Genomic DNA, 16,989 nt, shown 5'->3' on the forward strand with positions numbered 1-16,989 from the left:
TGACTATTCAATACATATCGTATCGTGAGGTCCCCTGACTATTCAATACATATCGTATCGTGAGGTCCCTGACTATTCAATACATATCGTATGGTGAGGTCCCTGACTATTCAATACATATCGTATCGTGAGGTCCCTGACTATTCAATACATATTGTATCGTGAGGTCCCTGACTATTCAATACATATCGTATCGTGAGGTCCCTGACTATTCAATACATATCGTATCGTGAGGTCCCTGACTATTCAATACATATCGTGAGGTCCCTGACTATTCAATACATATCGTATCGTCCCTGACTATTCAATACATATCGTGAGGTCCCTGACTATTCAATACATATCGTGAGGTCCCTGACTATTCAATACATATCGTGAGGTCCCTGACTATTCAATACATATCGTATCGTGAGGTCCCTGACTATTCAATACATATCGTATCGTGAGGTCCCTGACTATTCAATACATATCGTGAGGTCCCTGACTATTCAATACATATCATATCGTGAGGTCCCTGACTATTCAATACATATCGTATGGTGAGGTCCCTGACTATTCAATACATATCGTGAGGTCCCTGACTATTCAATACATATCGTATGGTGAGGTCCCTGACTATTCAATACATATTGTATCGTGAGGTCCCTGACTATTCAATACATATCGTGAGGTCCCTGACTATTCAATACATATCGTATGGTGAGGTCCCTGACTATTCAATACATATCGTATCGTGAGGTCCCTGCCTATTCAATACATATCGTATCGTGAGGTCCCTGACTATTCAATACATATCGTATCGTGAGGTCCCCTGAATATTCAATACATATCGTATCGTGAGGTCCCTGACTATTCAATACATATCGTATCGTGAGGTCCCTGACTATTCAATACATATCGTATCGTGAGGTCCCTGACTATTCAATACATGTCGTATCGTGAGGTCCCTGACTATTCAATACATATCGTATCGTGAGGTCCCTGACTATTCAATACATATCGTATCGTCCCTGACTATTCAATACATATCGTATCGTCCCTGACTATTCAATACATATCGTGAGGTCCCTGACTATTCAATACATATCGTGAGGTCCCTGACTATTCAATACATATCGTATCGTGAGGTCCCTGACTATTCAATACATATCGTATGGTGAGGTCCCTGACTATTCAATACATATCGTATCGTGAGGTCCCTGACTATTCAATACATATCGTATGGTGAGATCCCTGACTATTCAATACATATCGTATGGTGAGGTCCCTGACTATTCAATACATATCGTATCGTGAGGTCCCTGACTATTCAATACGTATCGTGAGGTTCCCTGACTATTCAATACATATCGTATCGTGAGGTCCCTGACTATTCAATACATATCGCATCGTGAGGTCCCCTGACTATTCAATACATATCGTATCGTGAGGTCCCCTGACTATTCAATACATATCGTATCGTGAGGTCCCTGACTATTCAATACATATCGTATGGTGAGGTCCCTGACTATTCAATACATATCGTATCGTGAGGTCCCTGACTATTCAATACATATTGTATCGTGAGGTCCCTGACTATTCAATACATATCGTATCGTGAGGTCCCTGACTATTCAATACATATCGTATCGTGAGGTCCCTGACTATTCAATACATATCGTGAGGTCCCTGACTATTCAATACATATCGTATCGTCCCTGACTATTCAATACATATCGTGAGGTCCCTGCCTATTCAATACATATCGTGAGGTCCCTGACTATTCAATACATATCGTGAGGTCCCTGACTATTCAATACATATCGTATCGTGAGGTCCCTGACTATTCAATACATATCGTATCGTGAGGTCCCTGACTATTCAATACATATCGTGAGGTCCCTGACTATTCAATACATATCATATCGTGAGGTCCCTGACTATTCAATACATATCGTATGGTGAGGTCCCTGACTATTCAATACATATCGTGAGGTCCCTGACTATTCAATACATATCGTATGGTGAGGTCCCTGACTATTCAATACATATTGTATCGTGAGGTCCCTGACTATTCAATACATATCGTGAGGTCCCTGACTATTCAATACATATCGTATGGTGAGGTCCCTGACTATTCAATACATATCGTATCGTGAGGTCCCTGCCTATTCAATACATATCGTATCGTGAGGTCCCTGACTATTCAATACATATCGTATCGTGAGGTCCCCTGAATATTCAATACATATCGTATCGTGAGGTCCCTGACTATTCAATACATATCGTATCGTGAGGTCCCTGACTATTCAATACATATCGTATCGTGAGGTCCCTGACTATTCAATACATGTCGTATCGTGAGGTCCCTGACTATTCAATACATATCGTATCGTGAGGTCCCTGACTATTCAATACATATCGTATCGTCCCTGACTATTCAATACATATCGTATCGTCCCTGACTATTCGATACATATCGTGAGGTCCCTGACTATTCAATACATATCGTGAGGTCCCTGACTATTCAATACATATCGTATCGTGAGGTCCCTGACTATTCAATACATATCGTATGGTGAGGTCCCTGACTATTCAATACATATCGTATCGTGAGGTCCCTGACTATTCAATACATATCGTATGGTGAGATCCCTGACTATTCAATACATATCGTATGGTGAGGTCCCTGACTATTCAATACATATCGTATCGTGAGGTCCCTGACTATTCAATACGTATCGTGAGGTTCCCTGACTATTCAATACATATCGTATCGTGAGGTCCCTGACTATTCAATACATATCGCATCGTGAGGTCCCCTGACTATTCAATACATATCGCATCGTGAGGTCCCTGACTATTCAATACATATCGTGAGGTCCCTGACTATTTAAGTCAGGGGACTATTAAATACATATCATATCGTGAGGTCCCTGACTATTCAATACATATCGTGAGGTCCCTGACTATTCAATACATATCGTATCGTGAGGTCCCCTGACTATTCAATACATATCGTATCGTGAGGTCCCCTGACTATTCAATACATATCATATCGTGAGGTCCCTGACTATTCAATACATATCGTGAGGTCCCTGACTATTCAATACATATCGTGAGGTCCCTGACTATTCAATACATATCGTATCGTGAGGTCCCTGACTATTCAATACATATCGTGAGGTCCCTGACTATTCAATACATATCGTGAGGTCCCTGACTATTCAATACATATCGTATCGTGAGGTCCCTGACTATTCAATACATATCGTATCGTGAGGTCCCTGACTATTCAATACATATCATATCGTGAGGTCCCTGACTATTCAATACATATCGCATCGTGAGGTCCCTGACTATTCAATACAAATCGTGAGGTCCCTGACTATTCAATACATATCATATCGTGAGGTCCTTGACTATTCAATACATATCATATCGTGAGGTCCCTGACTATTCAATACATATTGTGAGGTCCCTGACTATTCAATACATATCGTGAGGTCCCTGACTATTCAATACATATCGTATCGTGAGGTCCCTGACTATTCAATACATTTCGTATCGTGAGGTCCCTGACTATTCAATACATATCGTGAGGTCCCTGACTATTCAATACATATCATATCGTGAGGTCCCTGACTATTCAATACATATCGTGAGGTCCCTGACTATTTAAGTCAGGGGACTATTAAATACATATCATATCGTGAGGTCCCTGACTATTCAATACATATCGTGAGGTCCCTGACTATTCAATACATATCGTATCGTGAGGTCCCCTGACTATTCAATACATATCGTATCGTGAGGTCCCCTGAATATTCAATACATATCGTATCGTGAGGTCCCTGACTATTCAATACATATCGTATCGTGAGGTCCCTGACTATTCAATACATATCGTATCGTGAGGTCCCTGACTATTCAATACATATCGTATCGTGAGGTCCCTGACTATTCAATACATATCGTATCGTGAGGTCCCTGACTATTCAATACATATCGTATCGTCCCTGACTATTCAATACATATCGTATCGTCCCTGACTATTCAATACATATCGTGAGGTCCCTGACTATTCAATACATATCGTGAGGTCCCTGACTATTCAATACATATCGTGAGGTCCCTGACTATTCAATACATATCGTGAGGTCCCTGACTATTCAATACATATCGTATCGTGAGGTCCCTGACTATTCAATACATATCGTATGGTGAGATCCCTGACTATTCAATACATATCGTATGGTGAGGTCCCTGACTATTCAATACATATCGTATCGTGAGGTCCCTGACTATTCAATACGTATCGTGAGGTTCCTTGACTATTCAATACATATCGTATCGTGAGGTCCCTGACTATTCAATACATATCGCATCGTGAGGTCCCCTGACTATTCAATACATATCGCATCGTGAGGTCCCTGACTATTCAATACATATCGTGAGGTCCCTGACTATTTAAGTCAGGGGACTATTAAATACATATCATATCGTGAGGTCCCTGACTATTCAATACATATCGTGAGGTCCCTGACTATTCAATACATATCGTATCGTGAGGTCCCCTGACTATTCAATACATATCGTATCGTGAGGTCCCCTGACTATTCAATACATATCATATCGTGAGGTCCCTGACTATTCAATACATATCATATCGTGAGGTCCCTGACTATTCAATACATATCGTGAGGTCCCTGACTATTCAATACATATCGTATCGTGAGGTCCCTGACTATTCAATACATATCGTGAGGTCCCTGACTATTCAATACATATCGTGAGGTCCCTGACTATTCAATACATATCGTATCGTGAGGTCCCTGACTATTCAATACATATCATATCGTGAGGTCCCTGACTATTCAATACATATCGTATCGTGAGGTCCCTGACTATTCAATACATATCATATCGTGAGGTCCCTGACTATTCAATACATATCGCATCGTGAGGTCCCTGACTATTCAATACATATCGCATCGTGAGGTCCCTGACTATTCAATACATATCGTGAGGTCCCTGACTATTCAATACATATCATATCGTGAGGTCCTTGACTATTCAATACATATCATATCGTGAGGTCCCTGACTATTCAATACATATCGTGAGGTCCCTGACTATTCAATACATATCGTATCGTGAGGTCCCTGACTATTCAATACATTTCGTATCGTGAGGTCCCTGACTATTCAATACATATCGTGAGGTCCCTGACTATTCAATACATATCATATCGTGAGGTCCCTGACTATTCAATACATATCGTGAGGTCCCTGACTATTCAATACATATCGTATCGTGAGGTCCCTGACTATTCAATACATATCGTATCGTGAGGTCCCCTGACTATTCAATACATATCGTATCGTGAGGTCCCTGACTATTCAATACATATCGTGAGGTCCCTGACTATTCAATACATTTCGTATCGTGAGGTCCCTGACTATTCAATACATATCGTGAGGTCCCTGACTATTCAATACATATCGTGAGGTCCCTGACTATTCAATACATATCGTGAGGTCCCTGACTATTCAATACACATCGTATCGTGAGGTCCCTGACTATTCAATACATATCATATCGTGAGGTCCCTGACTATTCAATACATATCATATCGTGAGGTCCCTGACTATTCAATACGTATCGTATCGTGAGGTCCCTGGCTATTCAATACATATCATGAGGTCCCTGACTATTCAATACATATCGTGAGGTCCCTGACTATTCAATACATATCATATCATGAGGTCCCTGACTATTCAATACATATCATATCATGAGGTCCCTGACTATTCAATACATATCGTGAGGTCCCTGGCTATTCCCAGTCCTAGTATCTGTAGTTTCCTGTTCGATAGTGACCTCTAACCCCTGACCTCTGATTGTGTTTCCTGTCCAGGAGAGCGCTTGGCCAAACCAGAGAGAGGGAAGATGAGAGTTCACAAGATCTCCAACGTCAACAAAGCTCTCCACTACATCACCAGTAAAGGAGTCAAGCTGGTGTCCATCGGAGCTGAGGGTGGGTTCAACAATACCCTGGCCACTACTGTAGTAAACTAGACTGTAGTAAACTAGACTGTAGTCCACTACAACACCAGTAAAGGAGTCAAGCTGGTTTCCATCGGAGCTGAGGGTGGGTTCAACAATACCCTGGTCACTACTGTAGTAAACTAGACTGTAGTACACTAGACTGTAGTACTATGTAGTACACTAGACTGTAGTACTATGTAGTACACTAGACTGTAGTCCACTAGACTGTAGTCCACTAGACTGTAGTCCACTAGACTGTAGTAAACTAGACTGTAGTCCACTACATCACCAGTAAAGGAGTCAAGCTGGTGTCCATCGGAGCTGAGGGTGGGTTCAACAATACCCTGGTCACTACTGACACTGACTGGACTGTAGTAAACTAGACTGTAGTACACTAGACTGTAGTACACTAGGCTGTAGTACACTAGGCTGTAGTACACTAGGCTGTTGTACTATGTAGTACACTAGACTGTAGTACACTAGACTGTAGTCCACTAGACTGTAGTCCACTAGACTGTAGTCCACTAGACTGTAGTAAACTAGACTGTAGTCCACTACATCACCAGTAAAGGAGTCAAGCTGGTGTCCATCGGAGCTGAGGGTGGGTTCAACAATACCCTGGTCACTACTGACACTGACTGGACTGTAGTAAACTAGGCTGTAGTACACTAGACTGTAGTACACTAGACTGTAGTACACTAGGCTGTAGTACACTAGGCTGTAGTACACTAGGCTGTAGTACACTAGGCTGTAGTACACTAGGCTGTAGTACACTAGGCTGTAGAACACTAGGCTGTAGTACACTAGGCTGTAGTACACTAGACTGTAGTACTATGTAGTACACTAGGCTGTAGAACACTAGACTGTAGTACACTAGACTGTGGTACACTAGGCTGTAGTACACTAGGCTGTAGTACACTAGGCTGTAGTACACTAGGCTGTAGTACACTAGACTGTAGTACTATGTAGTACACTAGGCTGTAGTACACTACATCACCAGTAAAGGAGTCAAGCTGGTGTCCATCGGAGCTGAGGGTGGGTTCAACAATACCCTGGTCACTACTGACACTGACTGGACTGTAGTAAACTAGGCTGTAGTAAACTAGGCTGTAGTAAACTAGGCTGTAGTACACGAGGCTGTAGTACACTAGGCTGTAGTACACTAGGCTGTAGTACTATGTAGTACACTAGACTGTAGTACTATCTAGTACACTAGGCTGTAGTACACTAGGCTGTAGTACACTAGACTGTAGTACTATATAATACACTAGTCTGTAGTACACTAGACTGTAGTACACTAGACTGTAGTACTAGCCTCATTAGACCAGCCCCATCTCGCGAGTCCTGGTCAAAAGTATAGTTATTTGGGACACCTCCATGGCACCCTATTCCCTACATACTGCTGTACTCTTTTTTTTCTTATTTTTCTTCTCACTTCTCACATATTTTGGGCTTTTTTGTTTGTTGGATAGGACAGAAGTAGAAAGGAAGGATACACTGAGTGTACAAAACATTAGGAACATCCCCTTTTGCCCTCAGAACAGTCTCAATTCATCAGGGCGTGGACTCTACATCACAGGAGGTTGGTGGCACCTTAATTGGGGAGGACCCGGCTCGTGTTAATGGCTGGACCTGAGTGAGTGGAATGGTATGAAATACATCAAACTTGGTTTAATTCGATTAGCTCTGTTCCAGCCAATATTGTGAGCCGTTGTCCAAATTGAACCTTGAACAGCTGCGTACGACCTTGTCAAAGAGGATGGTTAAAACCGATGTAAGCCTAAAACCCATGATTTCATTGCCCTCATTGGTCTTACTCAGCAGGTGTCCAAATTGTTCCACAGGGATGCTGGCCCCATGTTAACTCCAATGCTTCCCACAGTTGTGTCAAATTGGCTGGATGTCCTTTGGGTGGGTGGGTGGACCATTCTTGATACACACGGGAAACTGTTGAGGGTGGAAAAACCCAGCACCGTTGCAGTTCTTGACACAAACCGGTGCGCCTGGCACCTACAACCAAACCCCAGTCAAAGGCACTTCATTGTCTTGCCCGTGCACCCTCTGAATGGCACACGAACACAACCCATGTCTCAATTTGTCTCAAGGTGTAAAGCTCCTTCTTTAACCACCTGTCTCCTCCCCTGGATTTAACAAGTGACATCAGTAGGGGATCATAGCTTTCACCAGGCCCTGCAGTTTACGTGATCTGGAGTTATCGGCGTAGACCACCCTCGGCCACGACATAACAGAATCCTATGGGACCTGGTCTAAAGTAGTGCACTTCATAGGGAATAGAGTGCCATTTGGGACTGAACCGATATTCTAATTTAGCTGAATAAACACCCAAAACAACGTCTGTTCTCCGACGCTGTCTGCAACAAAAACTCTCTGGGATTTACTGTAATTGGAAGCTGGTGTGTGTGTGCGTGCGTGTGTGTGCGTGCGTGCACATATGCTTGTGTTTTGTCTGTGGTGGTCACACATGACCGCATCCCTCAAAAGCAATGTTGGGCCCCTCAATCCTCCTCCTCCTCCCTTCCCCCCTCAGAACAGAAGCTGAGCTAAAGGGGTATGTTAACCACGGTTCTAGTTTAACTAACTTAACACAGGGGTGAATGTAAACGCTGGCAGTAGCGCTATAGGTTCGTGGGTGTGTTCAGAAATATTGTTGCTATTTTTGTTATGTTTGTTCCTTATATAATGACAAACCGGGGCGTAGGTTTAACTGCTTTTAATGAACATATACTTCAGCTAGAAAACTCCATGTTTAGCCATGCAAGACATTCTTTAACCAACTCGCGCGCCCGCATAGCCTGCTGGGTAACGTAGTCTAAATGTTACCCATGGGCGCAGTTCCTGGCAGTGGTGGTGTAAAAGGGGCTGAGTTTTTGATGAATGTCGAGGCTTGGCCCCTCACTGACCAATCAGAACGTGCTCCATGGCTAAATGGAGCACGTTCTGGTTTCTTCAAGTTGTGTATTTTTACGGTCATCAACTCCAATTCGAATGTTAGTCCGTTATGGCCTAGTTCGTTAAATAGCCTAGACTGTAGTACAATAGACTGTAGTACTATGTAGTACACCCATATTTGCCAAATATTTAGAGTCCACATTGTTCTAATTGCCTTGCTTCAGTATGGAAATATGTTGTTAAACATGGGCTATAGCGTTCTCACTGATATAGGGGCTAGGCCTACTGTAAATTACAGTCTGGATATGGGCTATAGCGTTCTCACTGATATAGGGGCTAGGCCTACTGCAAATTACAGTCTGGATATGGGCTATAGCGTTCTCACTGATATAGGGGCTAGGCCTACTGTAAATTACAGTCTGGATATGGGCTATAGCGTTCTCACTGATATAGGGGCTAGGCCTACTGTAAATTACAGTCTGGACATGGACATGCCAAGAGTAGTCAATAAGCAAGATTACATTCACTAGGCTATTGATAAGGCCTTTTAAAGACATGTGTATAATTAAGCAATAAGGCCCGAGGGGGTGTGGTATATGGCCAATATACCACGGCTAAGGGCTGTTGTTATTATGCACGACGCAACGCCCTTAGCCGTTGTATATTGTAATGTATCACAACCCTCCCGCGGTGCCTCATTGCTATTATAAACTGGTTACCAATGTAATTAGTAGTAAACCTAAATGTTTTATATATCAGACCGTATAGCGTATACGGGCTGATATACCACGGCTGTCAGCCAATCAGCATTCAGGGCTCGAATATAAATTGTATTATAAATTCCACTAAACAGGAAACAGAATTTATACTGTACACACACATGGTCCCTGTGTGTGTACAGTATAATACAGGCAAGACAACACACTATGGAGGGTTTTACTCACATCCACACTGTTCACAGGAGCTGGATAAAGGTCCATTAGAGAGAGAGAACGGAGGAATGTCAACAACATTATACTGTTCACAGGAGCTGGATAAAGGTCCATTAGAAAGAGAGAAAGGAGGAATGTCTACAACGTTATACTGTTCACAGGAGCTGGATAAAGGTCCATTAGAAAGAGAGAACGGAGGAATGTCTACAACATTATACTGTTCACAGGAGCTGGATAAAGGTCCATTAGAAAGAGAGAACGGAGGAATGTCTACAACATTATACTGTTCACAGGAGCTGGATAAAGGTCCATTAGAAAGAGAGAACGGAGGAATGTCTACAACATTATACTGTTCACAGGAGCTGGATAAAGGTCCATTAGAAAGAGAGAACGGAGGAATGTCAACAACGTTATACTGTTCACAGGAGCTGGATAAAGGTCCATTAGAAAGAGAGAACGGAGGAATGTCTACAACATTATACTGTTCACAGGAGCTGGATAAAGGTCCATTAGAAAGAGAGAACGGAGGAATGTCAACAACGTTATACTGTTCACAGGAGCTGGATAAAGGTCCATTAGAAAGAGAGAACGGAGGAATGTCAACAACATTATACTGTTCACAGGAGCTGGATAAAGGTCCATTAGAGAGAGAGAACGGAGGAATGTCAACAAATTTATACTGTTCACAGGAGCTGGATAAAGGTCCATTAGAAAGAGAGAACTGAGGAATGTCAACATTATACTGTTCACAGGAGCTGGATAAAGGTCCATTAGAAAGAGAGAACGGAGGAATGTCAACAACGTTATACTGTTCACAGGAGCTGGATAAAGGTCCATTAGAAAGAGAGAACGGAGGAATGTCAACAACATTATACTGTTCACAGGAGCTGGATAAAGGTCCATTAGAAAGAGAGAACTGAGGAATGTCAACAACGTTATACTGTTCACAGGAGCTGGATAAAGGTCCATTAGAAAGAGAGAACGGAGGAATGTCAACAACATTATACTGTTCACAGGAGCTGGATAAAGGTCCATTAGAAAGAGAGAACAGAGGAATGTCAACAACATTATACTGTTCACAGGAGCTGGATAAAGGTCCATTAGAAAGAGAGAACGGAGGAATGTCTACAACATTATACTGTTCACAGGAGCTGGATAAAGGTCCGTTAGAAAGAGAGAACGGAGGAATGTCTACAACATTATACTGTTCACAGGAGCTGGATAAAGGTCCGTTAGAAAGAGAGAACGTTATACTGTTCACAGGAGCTGGATAAAGGTCCATTAGAAAGAGAGAACGGAGGAATGTCTACAACATTATACTGTTCACAGGAGCTGGATAAAGGTCCATTAGAAAGAGAGAACGGAGGAATGTCAACAACGTTATACTGTTCACAGGAGCTGGATAAAGGTCCATTAGAAAGAGAGAACGGAGGAATGTCAACAACATTATACTGTTCACAGGAGCTGGATAAAGGTCCATTAGAAAGAGAGAACGGAGGAATGTCTACAACATTATACTGTTCACAGGAGCTGGATAAAGGTCCATTAGAAAGAGGCAGGCTTCTGTAACCACTTCTGTAGCCAGTGGAGACTGTGTTCCGGCTAGTTTGGTACCCTCTGAGCTGGCTTGGAGCCAGTGGAGCCTGTGTTCCGGCTAGTTTGGTACCCTCTGAGCTGGCTTGGAGCCAGTGGAGCCTGTGTTCCGGCTAGTTTGGTACCCTCTGAGCTGGCTTGGAGCCAGTGGAGCCTGTGTTCCGGCTAGTTTGGTACCTTCTGAGCTGGCTTGGAGCCAGTGGAGCCTGTGCTCCGGCTAGTTTGGTACCCTCTGAGCTGGCTTGGAGCCTGTGTTCCGGCTAGTTTGGTACCCTCTGAGCTGGCTTGGAGCCAGTGGAACCTGTGTTCCCGGCTAGTTTGGTACCCTCTGAGCTGCTTTGGAGCCAGTGGAGCCTGTGTTCCCGGCTAGTTTGGTACCCTCTGAGCTGGCTTGGGGCCTGTGTTCCGGCTAGTTTGGTACCCTCTGAGCTGGCTTGGGGCCTGTGTTCCCGGCTAGTTTGGTACCCTCTGAGCTGGCTTGGGGCCTGTGTTCCGGCTAGTTTGGTACCCTCTGAGCTGGCTTGGGGCCTGTGTTCCCGGCTAGTTTGGTACCCTCTGAGCTGGCTTGGGGCCTGTGTTCCCGGCTAGTTTGGTACCCTCTGAGCTGATTTGGGGCCTGTGTTCCGGCTAGTTTGGTACCCTCTGAGCTGGCTTGAGGCCTGTGTTCCTGGCTAGTTTGGTACCCTCTGAGCTGGCTTGAGGCCTGTGTTCCTGGCTAGTTTGGTACCCTCTGAGCTGGCTTGAGGCCTGTGTTCCTGGCTAGTTTGGTACCCTCTGAGCTGGCTTGAGGCCTGTGTTCCCGGCTAGTTTGGTACCCTCTGAGCTGGCTTGAGGCCTGTGTTTCTGGCTAGTTTGGTACCCTCTGAGCTGGCTTGGGGTCTGTATGTTATACCTGGTGACCGACTGAAAGGGAATCTACAGTTAAATAAAAAAAATAAAAAAGGAAGATATGAAATAACAAGTAATTAAAGAGCAGCAGTAAAATAACAATAGCGAGGCTATATACAGGGGGTACCGGTACAGAGTCAATGTGGAGGCTATATACAGGGGGTACCGGTACAGAGTCAATGTGGAGGCTATATACAGGGGGTACCGGTACAGAGTCAATGTGGAGACTATATACAGGGGGTACCGGTACAGAGTCAATGTGGAGGCTATATACAGGGGGTACCGGTACAGAGTCAACTTGGAGGCTATATACAGGGGTACCTGTACAGAGTCAATGTGGAGGCTATATACAGGGGTACCTGTACAGAGTCAATGTGGAGGCTATATACAGGGGGTACCGGTACAGAGTCAACTTGGAGGCTATATGCAGGGGGTACCGGTACAGAGTCAATGTGGAGGCTATATACAGGGGGTACCGGTACAGAGTCAATGTGGAGGCTATATACAGGGTATTACGGTACAGAGTCAATGTGGAGGCTATATACAGGGTATTACGGTACAGAGTCAATGTGGAGGCTATATACAGGGGGTACCTGTACAGAGTCAATGTGGAGGCTATATACAGGGGTACCTGTACAGAGTCAATGTGGAGGCTATATACAGGGGGTACCGGTACAGGGTCAATGTGGAGGCTATATACAGGGGGTACCGGTACAGAGTCAACTTGGAGGCTATATACAGGGGGTACTGGTACAGAGTCAATGTGGCGGCTATATACAGGGGGTACCGGTACAGAGTCAATGTGGAGGCTATATACAGGGGGTACCGGTACAGAGTCAATGTGGAGGCTATATACAGGGGGTACCGGTACAGAGTCAATGTGGAGGCTATATACAGGGGGTACCGGTACAGAGTCAATGAGGAGGCTATATACAGGGGGTACCGGTACAGAGTCAATGTGGAGGCTATATACAGGGGTACCTGTACAGAGTCAATGTGGAGGCTATATACAGGGGGTACCGGTACAGAGTCAACTTGGAGGCTATATACAGGGGTACCTGTACAGAGTCAATGTGGAGGCTATATACAGACAGGGGTACCTGTACAGAGTCAATGTGGAGGCTATATACAGGGGGTACCGGTACAGAGTCAATGTGGAGGCTATATACAGGGGGTACCGGTACAGAGTCAACTTGGAGGCTATATACAGGGGTACCTGTACAGAGTCAATGTGGAGGCTATATACAGGGGGTACCGGTACAGAGTCAACTTGGAGGCTATATACAGGGGGTACCGGTACAGAGTCAACGTGGAGGCTATATACAGGGTGTTACGGTACAGAGTCAATGAGGAGGCTATATGCAGCGGGTACCGGTACAGAGTCCATGTGTGGTGGCACAGGTTAGTCGAGGTAATTGAGGTAATATGTGCATGTAGGTAGAGTTATTAAAGTGACTCTTATTTTATTTATATACATTATATTTATTTATTTATTATTTTATTTTTTTAATTATGAATATATCTACAGTTCCCTGAAGGAGGGAACGAGGTATTACATATTTTGGCCCCGCGTCGTCAGTGGGTTTGGACTCGGTACTGAATTGAGGAAATGAATGTGGTCTTCCGAGGGCGATCTCTGCATTCATTGGCCCTTTGGGCGTGTTCTTCAGGTGAATATACTTTGGGCTCCGGAGTGGCGCAGCGGTCTTAGGCACTGCATCTCTACGGACACCCTGGTTCGAATCCAGGCTGTATCACAACTGGCCGTGATTGGGAGTCCCAAAGGGCGGCGCACAGTGTAGGCCGTCATTGTAAATAAGAATTTGTTCTTAACTGACTTGCCTCGTTAAATAAAGGTTATATGTATATATTTGATTGGTAATTGACTCAGTGTTATCCCTCCTTCAGGGAACATTAGTTATATTCATAACTGTAAGTTTGTCTCTCTCGCTCCCCATGTCTGTGCCTCTTTCCTATCCTTCTGTCTCTCTCTTCCTCTCCTCCTTCCTGTATCCCATTAAGCCGTATAAGGAGCTCTCTCTTCCTCTCCTCCTTCTTCCTGTATCCCAGTAAGCCTTATAAGGAGTTCTCTATGTGCTGGTGTAGATTGTATCCTCTCTCACTTTCTTCACTGTTCATTCTCTCTGTGACAGTGCCTCTCTCCTCTCTCTACTCTTCCCCTTTCTCCTTCTCTCTCTCTACTCTTCCCCTTTCTCTCTCTCTCTCTCTCCTACTCTCTCTCCCCTACTCTCTCTCTCCCCTACTCTCTCTCTCTCTCCTACTCTCTCTCTCTCTCTCTCTCCCCTACTCTCTCGCTCTCTCTCCTTCTCTCTCTCTCTCCTACTCTTTCCCCTACTCTCTATCTCCTACTCTCTCACCTTCTCTCTCTCTCCTTCTCTCTTTTCTCTCTCTCTCGCTCCCTGTGTGTGTGCCTCCTTCCCCCTATCTCTTCTTCTCTTCCTCTCCTGGGGTTAATCCACACCGAGGCCAGAATAAAAGGGCCTAAACCAGACTTGCATTCCAGACAGATTAGCCGATTGGAATCCCCTCTTGGATGCGCTTCCCTGCTGCCCAGGGACTTGTGGGCGGGATGGGGAGGGGGCGGGAGTTCAGTAGGAGGGAGAAGTGGACCTAGTTATCTCAGCTAGAATAGCAGGCTAAATAGCTAGCAGACAGTAACAGCCTAACAGGTAGCTCATGGAGTGAGGGTGGCAGAGGGTCATATGACAGGACAGGGGGCATGGTGGAGGACGGGTGGGTGGGGGCTGGTGACAGGGAGGGTGGGGGTGGGGGCTGGTGACGGGAGGGTGGGGGTGGGGGCTGGTGACGGGAGGGTGGGGGCTAATGACAGGTGACTGAGGGCTAGTGACGGGTGGGTGAGGGCTAGTGACAGGTGACTGAGGGCTAGTGATGGGTGGGTGAGGGCTGGTGGTTATAGGTTGGTGACGGGTGACTGAGGGCTAGTGACGGGTGACTGAGGGCTAGTGACGGGTGGGTGAGGGCTAGTGACGGGTGGGTGAGGGCTAGTGACGGGTGACTGAGGGCTAGGGCTAGTGACGGGTGACTGAGGGCTAGTGACGGGTGGGTGAGGGCTAGTGACGGGTGACTGAGGGCTAGGGCTAGTGACGGGTGACTGAGGGCTAGTGACGGGTGGGAGAGGGCTAGTGACGGGTGACTGAGGGCTAGGGCTAGTGACGGGTGACTGAGGGCTAGTGACGGGTGGGAGAGGGCTAGTGACGGGTGACTGAGGGCTAGTGACGGGTGACTGAGGGCTAGTGACGGGTGACTGAGGGCTAGGGCTAGTGACAGGTGACTGAGGGCTAGTGACGGGTGGGAGAGGGCTAGTGACGGGTGGGTGAGGGCTAGTGACGGGTGGGTGAGGGCTAGTGACGGGTGGGTGAGGGCTAGTGACGGGTGACTGAGGGCTAGTGACGGGTGACTGAGGGCTAGTGACGGGTGACTGAGGGCTAGTGACGGGTGACTGAGGGCTAGTGACAGGACGGGGTGGGAGGTTGGGATTAATGACATGACGGGGTGGGAGGTTGGGATTAGTGACAGGACAGGGGTGGGAGGTTGGGATTAGTGACAGGACAATGCCAGATCTTTAAATGGAATGAACAGGATTTGTGGTTCCCTCCCCCAGCTGGATGTTTGTTCAGTACATCCCTAATCTCACCATATTGACAGTCTGTTTTCTTTAACAATTTTCTTGAAGTATTGTGTTCTTATGTACCATTAAACTTGAAGCCCCTGACCTGATGTTATATCGTGTCAGTGTTTTATATGATGTGACATGTGGTGAGCCTGTTGGAAGTGAACTGATTCCAGTTCAGTGGGTAACTAACGCACCACGTGCCCTAGATTAGAGGTAGAAACACATGGTTAGTTTGGGAGGAGAGGAGATGCAGTGATTAGTTTGGGAGGAGTGATTAGTTTGGGAGGAGAGGAGAGGCAGTGATTAGTTTGGGAGAAGAGGAGAGGCAGTGATTAGTTTGGGAGGAGAGGAGAGGCAGTGATTAGTTTGGGAGGAGAGGAGAGGCAGTGATTAGTTTGGGAGGAGAGGAGATGCAGTGATTAGTTTGGGAGGAGAGGAGAGGAGAGGTAGTGATTCGTTTGGGAGGAGAGGAGAGGCAGGGTGACCTACAGGGAGAAGAGGAGAGGCAGGGTGACCTACAGGGAGAAGAGGAGGGGCAGGGTGACCTACAGGGAGAAGGGTAGAGGCAGGGTGACCTACAGGGAGATGGGGAGAGGCAGGGTGACCTACAGGGAGAAGAGGAGGGGCAGGGTGACCTACAGGGAAAAGGGGAGAGGCAGGGTGACCTACAGGGAGATGGGGAGAGGCAGGGTGACCTACAGGGAGATGGGGAGAGGCAGGGTGACCTACAGGGAGATGGGGAGAGGCAGGTCTAGTACACCTGTTGTATTCAGCATTTCACTGTGAGGTCTACTACACTTGTTGTATTCAGCATTTCACTGTAAGGTCTACTACACCTGTTGTATTCAGCATTTCACTGTAAGGTCTACTACACTTGTTGTATTCAGCATTTCACTGTAAGGTCTAGTACACCTGTTGTATTCAGCATTTCACTGTGAGGTCTACTACACCTGTTGTATTCAGCACTTCACTGTGAGGTCT

The 16,989-nt window shown here is 45.6% G+C and overlaps 1 protein-coding gene across 3 annotated transcripts in view; it reads left to right on the forward strand.

Annotated features, from left to right (window-relative positions):
• LOC139383816 (alpha-actinin-1) overlaps window positions 1–16,989 on the forward strand; it is a 169,896-nt gene that overhangs the window by 78,466 nt on the left and 74,441 nt on the right. For 2 of the 3 annotated variants that reach the window (XM_071128386.1, XM_071128387.1), the window contains exon 3: window positions 5,900–6,019. In XM_071128386.1, the coding sequence (XP_070984487.1) occupies window positions 5,900–6,019 (120 nt within the window). Of the gene's footprint in view, window positions 1–5,899; window positions 6,020–7,023; window positions 7,066–16,989 lie in introns of those variants that run through there. The other variant, XM_071128388.1, reaches the window with a different exon arrangement.

The sequence above is a fragment of the Oncorhynchus clarkii genome, chromosome 25 (assembly GCF_045791955.1).
Source record: "Oncorhynchus clarkii lewisi isolate Uvic-CL-2024 chromosome 25, UVic_Ocla_1.0, whole genome shotgun sequence".
NCBI lineage: Eukaryota > Metazoa > Chordata > Actinopteri > Salmoniformes > Salmonidae > Oncorhynchus > Oncorhynchus clarkii.